The sequence below is a fragment of the Gymnogyps californianus genome, chromosome 2, assembly GCF_018139145.2.
Source record: "Gymnogyps californianus isolate 813 chromosome 2, ASM1813914v2, whole genome shotgun sequence".
NCBI classification, from domain to species: Eukaryota; Metazoa; Chordata; class Aves; order Accipitriformes; family Cathartidae; genus Gymnogyps; species Gymnogyps californianus.
In genome coordinates, this window is record NC_059472.1 from 148,705,832 (window position 1) to 148,721,313 (window position 15,482).

The 15,482-nt window shown below is 44.5% G+C and overlaps 1 protein-coding gene across 2 annotated transcripts in view; it reads left to right on the forward strand.

The window, feature by feature from the left end:
- The window catches only part of KIAA1217 (KIAA1217 ortholog), a 184,940-nt gene extending 171,258 nt beyond the window's left edge, over positions 1 to 13,682 (forward strand). For both annotated transcript variants that reach the window (XM_050891504.1, XM_050891505.1), the window contains 5 exons: positions 1,797 to 1,951; positions 2,570 to 2,716; positions 6,143 to 6,262; positions 11,927 to 12,049; positions 12,776 to 13,682. In XM_050891504.1, coding sequence (XP_050747461.1) covers positions 1,797 to 1,951; positions 2,570 to 2,716; positions 6,143 to 6,262; positions 11,927 to 12,049; positions 12,776 to 13,270 — 1,040 coding nt within the window. In that variant the 3' untranslated portion in view covers positions 13,271 to 13,682. The remainder of the gene's footprint in view (positions 1 to 1,796; positions 1,952 to 2,569; positions 2,717 to 6,142; positions 6,263 to 11,926; positions 12,050 to 12,775) is intronic.
- The last annotated feature ends 1,800 nt before the right edge of the window (positions 13,683 to 15,482 follow it).

Consider the following 15,482-nt stretch of genomic DNA (forward strand, 5'->3'; position numbering starts at 1 on the left):
TTCCCATTTTGAAGATGGACATGGATGAATGTCTCACAGATGTGAAAGAGATGGTAGGAATCATTCTGTCTTTGTGCCTTCCGTGTCTCTCATCCAGCCTTACTCTTATTAAGTGTGAGAAAAGCTTTGGTGTTCTTGCAGTCAGAGCTGCTACCAGTTTGAGGGCAATGGATTGAGCCCATTAAAAGGAGTAGGGATTTGCACAGGCCCTACATCATAGTCTGCTAAACACCATCTTAGAGAATTACTCTGATTTTACAGCAGCAGATCTTACGTTGGGCTGGTAGAAGTGCATCTGATGTTCCTAAAAACTGAGTGGCGTGTATTGACCAAAGAAGTGGTCTAATGTAAAGTGCATCTGGAAATTCACTCTTCTTGCAATCCTGCAAGTGAGTGCCAGATAACCAGGGAGGGAGATAATAAAACAGAGCATTTCTTTAAGCTTAAGCAGCTTCAAAGAACATTTGAGCTAAGAAGGGAACAAAGACGAGGCTGGGTCAGACAAGGGCTCCGTCCAGCCCCAGGGGCCAGCTGGCATGTCAGAGGAGCCTGACACAGCCCCAGGAGTGGACAGTTACGCAATAATTTGCCCAGAGGGAACACTTTGCCTAAACAGCTGGGTAATCCCAAAAGCAGGAGGTATTATCTTTCTGTGTTGTATTTATTCCAGCTGTTTATTTAACACTGAGTAGCTGCAGACAGGTCATTCTCTTGCTCTGGAAAACATTGTAAACAGCAGTGTGAAAATGGTGGCTGTTGCCATGTGTAATGCTTAGCCTGTGACCAGAAACACATAGGGCCAGGTCATGAGCAGGGTAATGCTGCTTCTGGAAAAAATGCTATCCAGTGACAGTGGGGAAGAGGAAGTGGCAGCTGGGTGGGGAAGCATCATGGAGGGGGAATGCCAGTTTGAGAAACTGGTCCTCTCTTGGAAGACTCGCCTCAGAAGCAAGGGCTGGCTCTGCTCAGCTGTTGTATTTGGTATTTGAATCTTCGTGGGTTAGCAAAATATATATAGGGCTCTTATATGATGATTCAAAGGCAAAACTGTGCATTCCTGGAACAGTTAGTAGTAAGTAATGTGAAAATAAATCCTGTCTCAGAAGAGGAGCAAGTGCGGTTGCCCCTGATGCTCCCCTGCCCTGCTCAGGGGCAGGAGGACTCATTGAACTGCAGAGGTGGCATCTCTAGAGCAGTGTTTACGTTTTCCCTCTCAGCCTTTGTCTGAACTTAGCTAGTTTTGTCCAACTATAAGATGGACAAAACTCTTCAGCTCCTCCTGTAGCACTGTGCCAGCAGCACCTCCGGGCAGAGCAGAAACATGTGCTGGTTGCTTCAGAATTGCTGAGAACAACAAGAAGCCTCCAGGTTTGGTGTCCTGCTAGTAGTCACGTCAGTGGCCGTGCTTTCAAAGGAGCCTGCGGGGCACTATCTGTGACCAGGTACCCAGCTGAACCTGCACCTTACATGCTTCTTTACAAGTGATTGATTTACAAATGTGTGCTCTGCTATCACACTTGTATACCAAGGGCTGAAACCCAGCCACAGTGGCATGGAAGACAGGAGTTTTGCTGAAAATTTCTGGGTGAAGTGACCCAGTTTCTCTGTGCAAGTGCAGCACTGTTTACTTTCATTCGAGACAGTTCCACTTGAATCTCAAATGTGTTTCTATTCATATATATTCAGCAGCAGGACCTTTTAAGACATATTTTTCCTTTCCAGTTGAGGCAGGGATGCAAATACTTTTTTCCCCTCCTTCACCTATGCTCACTTTGTGCTGCTCTGTTTACTTGCAGAAGAAGTTCCTGATGGAGAACAGGATAACGACAAGCTGACCAAGTCTCCACCTCCTCCACCTCCACGGCGCAGTTACCTGCCAGGGTCAGGACTAACCACAACGAGATCAGGAGATGTCATCTATGCAGCCAGAAAAGAGGCTGCTGCTGTCAAGGTTTGATGATTCAGACTCTAGGCAATCATGCTGTTGATGAGTGGCTGGCACAGACAAACATTCCCAGGCTTGGGCTGTGTCTATGAACCACAAAATAAGTTGAGACAGAGCTACATCCTGGAGAGCCACTGAAACTGCTTACCAGGAAACACTACTGTTAGGCCAAATGAACAAGTAAGGTTTGATCAGTTTTGTTTACAGGAGTCTTGCTGCTTTTATCTCCTAGCAATGTAGAAGGCAAGTCACAGGCTGCTTTCATTTAGAGTGGTAAGAAGATTAAAAATAAAAAAAGCATCCCTTACACAGATGGGGAAGATCAGCTCAGATTTGAGAGTATTTTTACAGAAATGTTGCAAATTATTTTCTTTGGGCTTCCTTTCCCCATCTGTTCTCTGAAGGAAGTGGAGTGAAGTCCAAGTTAGGAAGCTTTTTAACCTGTGAACATGCTATCACATCAGCAATATTGGTTGCTTTTGAAGCGATGAAGTAGCAGTCTCCTTAAAAAGGAAGAGGGACCTTGCAACAGGGGAATTGCAGTAGTGTTGAATTTTCTGTGTTTGCTTTGCATCAGGAGGGCTCAACTATATTGTCTGTCTGTGCTTTCTCATCCCCTTGTAGGAATGCAGTGAAGATGCTGGGCAAATAGCACAATCCAAAGCCCCTAAAGAGGATCAGGCATTGTCTCGGAGCACAGGGCATGCTGTAGCATCAGCTGCAAAAGATGAAGAGGAAGAGGAAGGAGATAAAATAATGGCAGAATTACAGGTATGCCTTTCGGGTTGCACATGAAGACACCTGTGCCCAACATCACTTCTAGGGCCTCAGCACAATTTCTAGCTCAGAACATGAAGGAAAGTAGGTCTGCCAGTCTCACCTGGTCCCACTTTATTGCACTGAGCAGTACACGTTTTGTAAGCATCACCCAAATTTTGTTCAAGAGGTCTGGAGCTGAAAGAGTGGTCAAGAATGCAGTGGTTGCCACTGGAGAATCTTACACATGTAGATGGGACAAGTGAAATATTGGTGTGCATTTGGTGTGGTTGCCCCTGTCCTGTTTCTCACTTAGTACCAGACTGGCAAGGTGCTGAGAGCCCGTCATTTGTGTTAACGTTGGTGGGAACAGAGAATACGAGGTCTGCTCCTGGCGGGCTGTGCTCCCTTGTTCTGTGCTATGGTCCAGTGTTTCCCGCAGTGTTTGAACATTGAAACATTTGCTGTTCCCTGTTGTGTAACTGGTACCTTACTCCGCCAGTGGCATAGAAGTAGTGCTCTCTTGCTGGTCCTTTGCTTGATAGCACATAGGCCGGTTTAGTTCAGTGATGGCGATGCTGCAGTAAAAGCCAACTATTCTAGCTACCACGAGCAAGCTCCAGCTTCCCAGGGGCACCCTCTGTCCTCTTCCATGCCCACATGAGGAAAGGAGATGTGGATCAGCTTAACTGGCTATAACTTCTGATGTTGGGGTGTTTCAGAGCACTGTCACGACATGAGATGATCCCTGCTGTCCACCTGCCAAAAGGTGGGTTTGGTGCTGCCCAGGGAGCATTTGCAGCACAGGAGACGTGGATATTAAGCAGTAACTGTTACGTGTGATGGGGGTACCCTGCCCCTTTGCTCAGCTCTCACCCACCAGTGCTTCAGACAGCTGGTTTGCAGGGAGCAAGAGCAGCGGTTTACCCTTATCCCCCGTTTGTGTGCTAATGGCTAGTGCGACGGGAGAGCTGGGGACAGTGAAACTGTCACATCGTCTCCTGTCTCCAGGAAAGCAACATAGCTGCCATGCAACTGGTGACAATGAAGTGGAGGTTGAGGTCTGGAAAGGGGGGCTGAGGGGAGCTAAGGAGGAGAAATAGGCATGGTAGCTCAACAGGGAATGAGTGTTTAAATGCTAGTTTTGGGGACAACCAATGCTCATTTTAAACCAATACCAAAATACCAGGTGTATTTTAGAAGGCTGACAGAGTACCATGTTTTAGAAAGGCAAACTGCTTGATCGAGGAGCTACAGGCTCATTAGTCTGATGTCAGTCACAGGCAGAATAATGAAAAATCAGGTACAGGATTCAATCAGTGAAGAACTAAAGGACAGACGTAAACAGTTAGGCTAGTAAACGTAATGGAACACAGATCTGTCAAAGCAAACAGCACTCTTTGATCAGGTAAGAGGTTTGACTGCTTAAACTGAATTGTATACCTATAAAGATTTTTGTCAGTCAGTCATCTGATCAAACATCATACAACATTCTGATAAAAAGTCTGGCACGACAGAGTATACAAAAAAAACCCCTGTCATAGGAGAATTGAGAGCTGTCTGGCTCTGAAAGTGCTACCCTTGATGTAGGTGTTTATAGTCAGGTCCCATAGGGATCAGCTGCAGGCCCAGTGTCACTCTGTATTTTCATCAACAGCCTGGAAATACATTTAAAATCCTTACTGTTTAAATCAGCTTAATTCAAACTAGTGAAGTATGAGAGCAGAGAGATGATAGCAATCACTTAATGGTCATAATACATTCATTGAAATAAAAAGTCCACATGAAGAACAATGAAATATAGGCCAGACCACAACTGCATGTCTTGGAAAGAAACAGGAGTTGCAGCAACAAGTTGACAGGAGCTCCCAGGTCAGTGCTGTTGCCACAAAGTTAGTGTCTGCTTTGGGTGTAGAGGTGAGAACAGGGAGTGTTTTTTATCTCTGCATACAGGGTCAGCGAGATCAGCACTGGGCTGCTGCATCCATGATTAAGTATCCATGTGTCCCACATTTGAAAAGGCTGTTAAGAATATGAAGGTTCAGAAGAGATTTGAGTACAATGCAGAGGTACTTTCATGGGAAGTACCTTTTTAATCTAGGAGAAAAAGGCATAATAATAATCAGCTGCTGTAGCACAAACTATATTTGGACACTATTACAGATATTTTGGAGCAAAGGCGATAAATGAACAAATTACCAAGGGAAATAGTGGATTCTTTGTCACTTAAGGTCTGAAGGACTTTGAGGATGCCTTTGTAGATGGTATGCTTAACTCAAAAACACGTCGCTGGTCTCACAAATGGGTAAGCTGGGGAAAGTCCATATCCTGTATTATGAGGAGCAAGACTACTTTTTCTAATAGTTCCATGTTGTCTTAGGTACTCTGGTCTATAAACAGATACAAATAGGATGTAATGGAAAACCAGAAGAAACTCTACACCCTGATTTTTGCACTGGATTTTTTCATTATTGTTACTTTTCTGATTTTGCATAAACATGCAATACATATGAGGAGTACAATAGTTAAAGAAAGAACAGGCCTGATTCTAATCTGTAATCACGGCTATTAATTTCATGAGAGTTGCCAGGAATTAAATAATTTCCCTAACACATGGTATAAGAATATAATCTTCTTGCATGTCACAGTGTGTTTGACTCCTGTAAGCACTCCTCCCTCATTCCTCTGGCTGGCAGAGATGCCCTGCCTGTACATCTCACCGAAGGCAGACCATGCCAGTAGAGGCCTGCAGAAATCCCGGTGATGCACACTTGCAGCCAGCATTGCGCAGTGGTGGCAGTGATAGTTCTGTTCCTCCGGATCTGGGAGCCAGTTGGATAGAGAAACCCAAAGGAAATGGAAAGAGAACAGCAAGATAAAGAGCTGAAAAGTCGGGGCCATGCCCTTGGGTACACATAGTGGGAGGCCAGTGGTCCCCAAGCCCATATGTTGGGACTGTCACCATCTGGAGCATTAGTGAAGACTGTGGCAAAGACACACGTCTCCAAGTCTAAAGGTTTAATAACACTTTATGTGGGGAGAAGTGGAGTTATGTAGCTCTTGCATGATTATCAGGCACTAGGAAGTAGCTACTGTCGCAAGCCCAAAGTTTGTCATGGGCTTCCTACTTAAGTTTGGATAGTTTGCAGCACCTCTGTGTGCCTTCATCTCCTCATCTGTAAAAACAGAAATCAAGCTTATCTCCCTGCAGGGAATGTTGAGGTCAGTGTGATGAGTTAGAGTGCAATCTTGCAGACTGGAGGGGATGCCCTATTTCTCTTAGTCTGACAGTCTAAAATCTCTATTATCTCATGAGCTTGTAGATAATATTGTTGAGCTGTGAAGGTTAAAAACAAATGCTCTCTTTGTAGTTGGTCATCTCCAGACATTTTTGTGTAAAAGCTCTTGGTCTTCTGATAACCTGCAGTATTTATTTCCTAGGCTTTCCAGAAGTGCTCTTTTATGGATGTAAACTCAAACAGTCATGCTGAACAGTCCAGAAATGATACACATGTTAAAGACATAAGGCCTGGGACTTTAATGCATCACAAGGAAAAGAAGGTAACAAGTGGCATTTGCAAACATGCCACCCGGTCTTGGCATAACCTTCTTTCCTTCAAAACTAATCTTATATCTTGTGTCCTCTTCTCTCTAACCTCCACCCACCACTGCCCAGAGGTTTCCTTCCTTTTATCTCAGTATGGCTCAGAAACGCTTATATGGAACATTATATCAATCTACATTATGTGTCTCATCAGCAATTACACAATGGTTGCATGAAGTTTTATGATTCTGTGACGTCAAAATTAAAAGAGGATCTATCAGTTTCTGCCAAAGAGATGCTCATACTCCTTAGAACATCCTTCCGGTGCTGTTCTGGCAATGGGTGATGAAGCATCTCCCCTAAGCCTTGTTCTTGTCTTGAGGAGAATTAGTGGTTCCTCTCAGTCTGAAGAGCCACTTTAGAGAATTTCTGCTTTATTTTGTTTCATTTGTTAGTCCCAGAAATAGTTATTAGATATTCAGAAATCCCATTCAGTTTATTGGAAGACAGAGTCAAGGTGGATGGGCTGAATTTGCCCTTACTCTGAAAGTTAATGCCCAAGATTCACTCTTCAGTCATGGGACTTAGAAGAGGTGCCACGTGTCTGGGGCTATAGCCAAGTTGGGGTGAATTTCACAGCTGTATCTGGACTGGAGTTGCCAATTGAGTTGATTGGTTTAGTGGGCAGCCAATGTGCAGGATGAAGAAAAGGACAAATATTTCTGTCTTTGCAGACCTCTTTTTTAAGTTTAAGAATAATGAATTGAATCATTGCTGGGTTTAGGGGGTCATGCAGGCATGCCAACTTGTCAGCCAAATGCCACTTTGCAATGAAGGGGGGGTATGGCAGGGAAGAAAACACAGCTCTTCAGCACAGCATTTCAACTTTGTCATGCATTTTGTGTGTGTATGCAAATTGGAAATAGCAGTAATATCTTCTCTGACATAGCATCATGAGTAGCTTGCCAAGGCTTTCATAGGAAACACTGCACTTCAACTTCATTTAACAGAAACTGAGGCAGGGAGAGAGAAAATGACTTTGCCAGGTCCCCAAGACAGAGAACCCAGCTGCCCTAACCACAGTGAACTGCACCTGCATAGGGCACTGCAGCTGTGAAGCACAAGGTGACATCTAAATGGTGGTGTCCGATCTATTATTAGCATCAAAATCCATACCTCCCCAGAAGGTACTGCTGACAGGTCAGGGCACTGCCCACAAGGAGTTGGCTTGAAGCTGCCCAAACAGCAGTTCTGGTCTAAAGCTGCAAACACCTGGCTGGGTGAGGGTACAAGTTCATGGGTACGAGTAAAAGGGAAAAATTGCTTTGTTGTGGAGTGTATGACAGTGGTACAGAGAAAAAAAAGTGTGAATGTATCTCTGTTCATCCTCATTACTACTGGTGTCAGACTGAGAAGATCATATTGTTACAGAAAAACCTGGGTCACCACTCAAGACACTGCACATCCTGTAGCACAAATGTTTCTTTGAAAGGTGCTGCCAAGTAATTGCCATAAACTGCTGTTTATTGGCGTAACACAGAGTCCAGGAAATTAAGGTTAATGATGAGATCTGTTTATGTCATCTGACATGACAGAGTGTTTATTGGCTTTAAATATGGAGCCTTATGGTCATGATAAACTCATAGAGAAAATGAATTTTGTTGTGGCTTTATTTTTTAGTAGAAAGGCAGCAATTCCTAAAATGAGATATATTGTACAATGACACCATGAGATGTTGCACTGATGCTTGGAACAAGAAGTGGAACTTGCTAAAAAAGATACAGAGAAGTGGGAACTCGGTCACTGAGTCAGCATATCCACCGGCAACAAGTGCCATTAAATGGTCTGGCCTAATTCTGGGAGCTCTGACATGTAATGGGACTGGGAGGCGCTTACCACTTAGCAAGTCTGGGCCTGAGGTGATCACAAGCCCTGGTGTTTTGTTCTGAGACCAGCTCTCAGCACGAAGCGCAGTGTCAGCCTGCCCCCTCATGCCTCGCTGGCTGTGGCTGGTTTGCGTGATTGATAGCTCCTCCTTATTTAGAAATACAAGGGATGTCAAGGTATCCATGGAGCAGCTGCACAGCCTTGTTACTGCTAATAAGCCTTTGTAGAGATGAACTGTGACTCTGGTCTATCGCTGGCTTTCTCACTCCTGCGTTTTGATTGTGTGTAAAGTTTTCCTGTGTAAAATCCTCAGATCGTATATAAGAAAATATCACACGAGACGTAGAAACTATACCTTGTGAACCTCTGTATGCATGGGGAGTGCATGCAGTAGGCAACCTGTGGATTTCTGTACCGTCACTCATTCATCTCAGCTGGGAGAGCAACTCTCCTGACTGATCTGCACATCTTGATGCTCATATAAGTATAAACTGTCCTTCTGGTGTGTTAGGAGTCAGCTTCTAGTCTCAAGCAATGTCAGCAGTAATGCTTTTGGCTCACTGCCTTCAGGCACTCGAGGCCAGATTCATTTCCTTCTTGGCGAGCCGTCTTTTGACTGTAGGTTTCTCTCTTGCTCGTTCATAGGCATGGTGTCTCTTTAGGTCATTCCCTCACCCTGATGATTGGTGTTTATCCTGAGCTGTCACTAGCACTTAAAAAACCAAGCACCAAAGAAAAGCCTGGTATTATGAAACAGCACCTCCAGGGGACCTAATTTGAAAATAAAGAAAAAAGTCCCCTTAAATTTGCATTGCTGGGAATATACTACTTTAGAGCTAGTGGATGAGCTCTCTGTGGGATGTTTGGAGTTGCTTCTATAAATGAATGTAGCTCAATGTTTCATTGTGCACTTCCATGGGCGCTGCAGGGGGCCACTGGTAATTTTGAAGGAGTACTTTTAAGCTGCAGCAAGGATTTAGAAATGCTCAGACTGTGATCATATTAACTGTGATGGAGCAGCGCTGCTCAGATGTGAGCAACCTTAGAAGCAGCAAAATGTTGTAATTTGAAAATCAGCTTTTACCGGTACAAAACTTCCTTTCAAGGCTAGCCAGACTCTCGCATTTGGCTCTCCGGTGAGCTAGCAAGCCGTATCGCCCTGCTGTTAGCCCTTCCACATCAGGCTCCCTTTGAGGTGTCCCAGCAGAACTTAATCAGATAGATACTGTGAATCTTTTAAACTTCAATCTTATACAAACTAGGGATTTTTTTTTAGCTGGAAAGTGAACAGGTCAAGGTAGCACTGTGTTGGAAATAAGGTAATTAGTGTGCTTTTGCATATTCTGGAGACCTTGTTAAAACAGGAGGCCTAGGTAACAACCCATGCTGGCCACATGCATAGCAACAGAGCAGTAACATCATGCACTGTTTGGCCAGAATTCGGAATTTTGCCCCGAAGACAGACAGGAATCAAATGACAACTTCAGACATGCCTCTGCAGCAGTAAAGAGAGTGGTGAGTTCACGAGGTCTGCACTTCCCCTGAGAATATGATGATTAATTTTGGGGAAAAAAAAAGTCCTGTAAAGGTAACAGCCCTGAATAACTAAGTAATCCGACTTTCCCCCTTAGGTGTATGGGGCTACAACAGGATCTCCCACAGATAGTGACCATCCTAAAGAGAAGAGGGAAGGGAAAACTGAAGAAGAATTGGGTTCTGATTCATCCAGCACAGCTGACAATAAAATTGGCTTTTCAATGAATGACAGTCCTACATTTAGCAAGGGTTTGTTTGTAGACAGTAGAGACTATTCTAAGAAAAACCTTCAGAATATGAGCACAAACCTGTCTGGTGTCAGTTTGCCAGAGGATGACAAAAGAAGAGGGGCTCAAGATATTTTAGGATCCCATTTTCCAGCTGTTGAAACTGGAACACAAAAGCCAATCTACAGACTCTCACGAGATGCTCCCCAGGGCCTGCCACAGGGTGAAGCCTTGCAGAGCACAGGCAAGCATATCCCCATCAGCAGCGTTGCCCCTCTCATGAGGCACACGCAGGAGGCTACGGGGCCTCAACCTTCCTTGCAGGAGCAAGAAGCTTCTGCAGTCAACTACAATCAGGTTGTGCTAAGACCCAAATTGTCCAGAAGTAACAGTGTGAACAGCATTGAAGAGCCAGACTCTCCGGCTAGCTCTCCAAGTGAAGACAACCCACTCACAGAAAACATCGCCTTCATGATTACTAAAACAGCTGTCCAGGTCCTCTCAAGCGGGGAAGTTCACGATATAGTCAGCCGGAAAGGCGGAGATGTGCAAACAGTGAACATTGATGCAAGGAAGGACGTGGCGTCAGAGAAGGGTATCCCAGAAAACACAGACGGCGAAGAGCCAGTGGTGTGTCTGGACAAAAAACCCGTCATCATCATTTTTGATGAACCAATGGATATTAGGTCAGCATATAAGCGGCTTTCTACAATTTTTGAGGAATGTGATGAGGAGTTGGAGAAAATGATGACAGATGAAAAGATAGAAGAGGAAGAGGAGGAGGAAGAAGATGAAGCACATGAAATCTCTGAGAGCCAGAAGGAAGAGCCACCAGTAGTTAATGACAGAAAAGCAATCACAGAGTATTCAGCAGCTCACGGTCTCAACGAACAGTACATATTTAACCTGCAGTCTTCCTCTGACTCTGCAGACACCAGACCTCCTGCAGAGGAGGAAAGCACAAAGACGAATTTTAACAAATACCGTCAGATCTATGGGCTAAACACAGAAACAAACTTGGACTCTGCCGATCAGTTTGGAAGCAGGCAGGATTCTAAGAAAAAATTTAAGTTCAAATTCCCAAAAAAGCAGCTGGCCGCTCTGACACAAGCGATACGGACAGGAACCAAGACTGGGAAGAAGACCTTGCAGGTTGTAGTCTATGAAGAAGAGGAGGAAGATGGGACCCTGAAGCAGCACAAGGAAGCAAAGCGATTTGAAATCACCAGGTCTCAGCCCGAGGACAGTGACAGAAGTCCTTCTGGGAAGCAAGAGGGACCCCCGGGAGCAGCGGGGTCCCGTCTAGGACTGATGAAATTCGACAGAGTACATACCGAACGCTAGACAGCCTTGAGCAGACTATAAAGCAGCTGGAAAACACCATCAGTGAAATGAGTCCAAAATCTATCCCTGAAAACACATACAGCTCTGAGGGAAGCACTGTCCCCTTCTCTGCCCAAATAGTACCAGAGACCCCACCCCGAGAGCTTGTAGTGCTGGATGAGAGCCTTGCTGGTGTAGAGCCCCCTCCGTCAGTCCCAGCCACTTCACATAAGGTACCTTAGTCCAAGAAATCAAACCTCCAGCTGCTTTCTAAAATCTGCAATAATCACCATTAAACAAGAGGGTCTTGTGATTTGTTTGCTTCCTTTCAGGTGGCTTGTTTGGGCTCCCCACAAGGTGTCTAACAGCTAATAGACTGTTGGGTTTGGTTTTGTTTTGTTTGTTTTTTTTTTTATCTTTGCTGCTGATTGGTGATGGGCAAATGCAGGGGAGCTGGGTCGAATAATCCGCTGTGTGAAATGACAAGCGTCACTGACATGATATCCAGGCTGATCAGTAGCTGAGCAGTTTTCTCCATTTGATTCTGGAAATTAACACCTGCGGTGTGAAGCTCCTGAACTTTCCCTGCATGTAGTACTGTGGCTTTTTTTTTTTGGCGCATGGTGTGCAGTCTCCTCTTCAAGCACACGGGTACTGATCACGCCTCCTCCTTCTCTCCCCTCCCTGCCCCTCCACTCATTTCCACAGGGCTCCAGCGCTGCCTCCCAGACAAGCCGGATGCCGGTCCCCATGGCTTCAAAAACTAGACAAGGAAGCACGGAGAAAGCAGGCAAACAGCACAAGCTGCAGGATCCACGCCAATACAGACAGGTAGTTTTACCCTAAACCCGGTGTTTGGATGGACATTTCATGTTGTTTGTTTATTTAAAAATTCCAATAACTGACTGAGATTATACCAAATAACGGATGCCTGACTTTCGAGTGAGGTCTAACTGGACATCCTGGATCCTGGGGGCATGACAGTATCTACTGATCTTTTCACCATGCTTGTGCATGCATGTCTGCAATAAAACACCTGCTGCTTTTTTTTTTCCTTTTTTTGTTTGTTTGTTTGGTTTTTTTTAAACTGTGGTATTCAGCTGTAATGTTAAGATGTCAACTAGCTGTTTACTTTCCCTTTGGTAAATGTGGCAGTTCCTTAGGAGAGCTGGGAATGCTTCTGTTCAGAGAGTCCTTACAGGAAGCCTTGGACACTAACCTGTCGCTGTAATAGAAGGCAGTAGATGCACACTAACTCTCCGGCCGGACATGCCTATTCACGTGTTAATAACCCAGAAGCATGGCCAATGTAGTGACTGGTCTATAACCCATAGATCGCACCTTCTCACAAAAACTTTGTTGGCTCTTTCTCTCTTTCTATGCACTCTTTGTTGGGCACTTTGGGGTTTTCTACCAGGTCCAGTCCATGGCTGCAAGACTTAGCTCAGGCCTCGAACTGTTAATTCTTATTCTCTGTAGGGCTATTTTCCCAGGTCCTGTTGGTTTATCATGTTACTGGCTTTCTGACAAACTGTCTCCTGCCGTCTTTATTTGCAGGCTAATGGAAGTGCTAAGAAAGCTGGTGGGGACTATAAGGCTACTTCCCCTACCCTACCTGCTTCTAAGATCCCAGCCTTTTCTCCCACTTCTGGGAAAAGCAGCTCAGCACCTGCTTCTAGCGGTGACAGCTCTAACCCTCTTAATCCACCTACTAAAACCTCCATTCCTTCCTCTAACCTTCTCAGTCCTCAGACAGGTCGCATAACTTACTCTACCTCCCTCATCCCCTCTGTCTCTAACGGCTCCTCCAAGTTTCAGAGCCCCACTTACCCAGGGAAAGGTCACCATCTCTCCTTCTCACTACAGACTCAAAATGGCCGGCCACCCCCTCCTTCCTCCTCTACCTCCCCCCCCTCCTCTACCTCTCCCACTTCACTGAACCAAGGTATGAAGAGCATCAGGACAATCCACACACCTAGCTTCACCAGCTACAAGGCACAGAATGGAAATGCCGGCAAGTCCACCCCAGCCACGGCCAAGGAGCCATCCTAAAGGCTAAGCACAGCACGCGTGCAAGTTCACCAAGGCTTTTTGTTCATTTTCAAAGAATCTGCAGCCAATATTTTAACCAGGGAATGTAACCATTTTGCTGTATTGCTGGAGGCTTAATACTAATCACGTGCTAAATACTGAATTACTACACTAGATTAGAGTGAAGCTTTTTTGTAAAACTCTGTTGCTGTTGTAATGATAAAAGAGCGTTTTCTTCCTATAGGCAGCACCTCTTACAAAAAAGTGCGCAGGTGTGTGAGTGAACTTGACTGCGTGTGCACAGCGGTGTACTGAGCATGGGAAAATGTATGGTTAAAAATTTAGTAAGTTGTTTTGTATAAAGCTATTTTTCATTATGGGGACTAGAAGTGAACAGAGATATACTAAAGTGTGATTATACACAACTGTAAAACTGAAACTAAAATATTTTTCTTTTATTTTGGTGTTATTTAGCTTTGTTACAGATTTCTATTTTTGTCAACAAATGTCATGGTTCCTTTAGAGATCTTTTTGCCAAAACATTTTGATACTATTGTAATGTACATTTGAAAGTAGTATGCTGGACAGTAAACCTCTACACAAGAAACAGAACAAGACTGGTCTTAGTGTGTATGAGGCAACTCAACCTATTGCACTGCCATTCAGATTATATTTAAGAATTTGCCAGCCAAGAAAAAAAATAGTTTTACACATATAGGTAGTTGCTGATTACTTTTTTTCTTAGCTAAGCTAAATCCACCCTTTTTCCTTCAGTTTTATTTTACTGAGACCTGGTAACCCATTAATGTATTGCATTGTGGATTTAAAAATGTACACTTCTGTACTGTTCTGTATACTGGCAAACTTTTGTACATATCTATAAATATATATAAATAAATAAATACTGTATGTGGCTGGGCACATAGAGTAGTTTTACCACACCAAAGTTAATTTTTATGCATGCTTAAAAATATATATGGGGAAGGGTTGAGAAAGATGGATATCAGTGAAATAGGAAAAAAGCAAGAAGCTTGCATAGCTCATGGTTTTGTAAATAAATTTATTTGTATAACACCATAATGTAATATACAGAACTATGATAAGCAAAGATCTTTACAAAAATAAAGGGCTGCATGCTTATATATTTGTATTTTGTCACTAATAACTTTTATAATGGTCTCAATTAGCTGTTAAGCTGTTTGCCTGAGAGCATTAAACCATCAGGAGAAAAACTGACTTTATTTTCCCCAGATTAAAGCCATACATAAGTATTAATCTTAAAATGGGGTCTTTCAAATTTACCTGGACAAAAGCTAATTGCTCGAACTCCAGGTTAGAAAACTAGCAAGAAAAAAAAAGGCACCCAAACCTTTGACTGACTGAATGAGGTATCATCTCGTCCACCTTTAAGTATTCTTTGTTTCATTCCTCCTTGTGAAACAGGAAGTTTCTTAAAAGTGTCATTTCAAGGCTGAGCCCTCAGATGGTGCATCCCTTGCCGCAGGAGTAATTAAAGAATGTAAATGTTAACTCATACCTCATGAACACAACACGCAGTCTAGTTCCAGCAGGGTCCCCTCCGCTGGCATGGCAGCCAAGGCCCCAGGCACATGCAGAACACAGGAGCTTCAGCGTCAGGAGCCCTGGACAAGCTGGGTGGCTCCAGAGCCAAAGCGAAGCGTAAGGCGCAGTTCCGAGCGCTCACACTGCACCACCGGAGCGAAGCCAGTTCTCTTCCAGCCGGTACAGAAAAGCGGTGGCTCCAAAGCCTGGTCTGGGAGCAGCTGATTTAGGTGGGAAGAACCTCTCGAACTGTCGCACTGCACACCTTGGACCACACACTTTCCAAGGGTGCCTCCTACCTTGTCAAGTGTTGAGTACGTTACTCCCTTGCTCTGAAGGGAACAAGCCTGATCCAATGCCGTATCTTGTTACCAAGTAGGGCTACTGCATGTCCCCACACAACAGACAGCATATACAGAGAGCACCAGGAGGCTGGGTACCATGCTTCTGCTTTACGGTACACAGCCAAAATGTGTTAGTTCAAGCTAAATAATGGACATACTAGGTTTTGCTCTTAAGCTGTTGGTCTGATATCCCCCAGGGAGCCAATACTTACTGAAAAATAGTAACGTGCTAATACCTGATCCTCTGTAACTCCATGAAAGCCGTCCGCCATGAGCCATCGTACAGCCAGGCAGGGTCCCCGACAGCAGACCTTGGCCATGGCCCT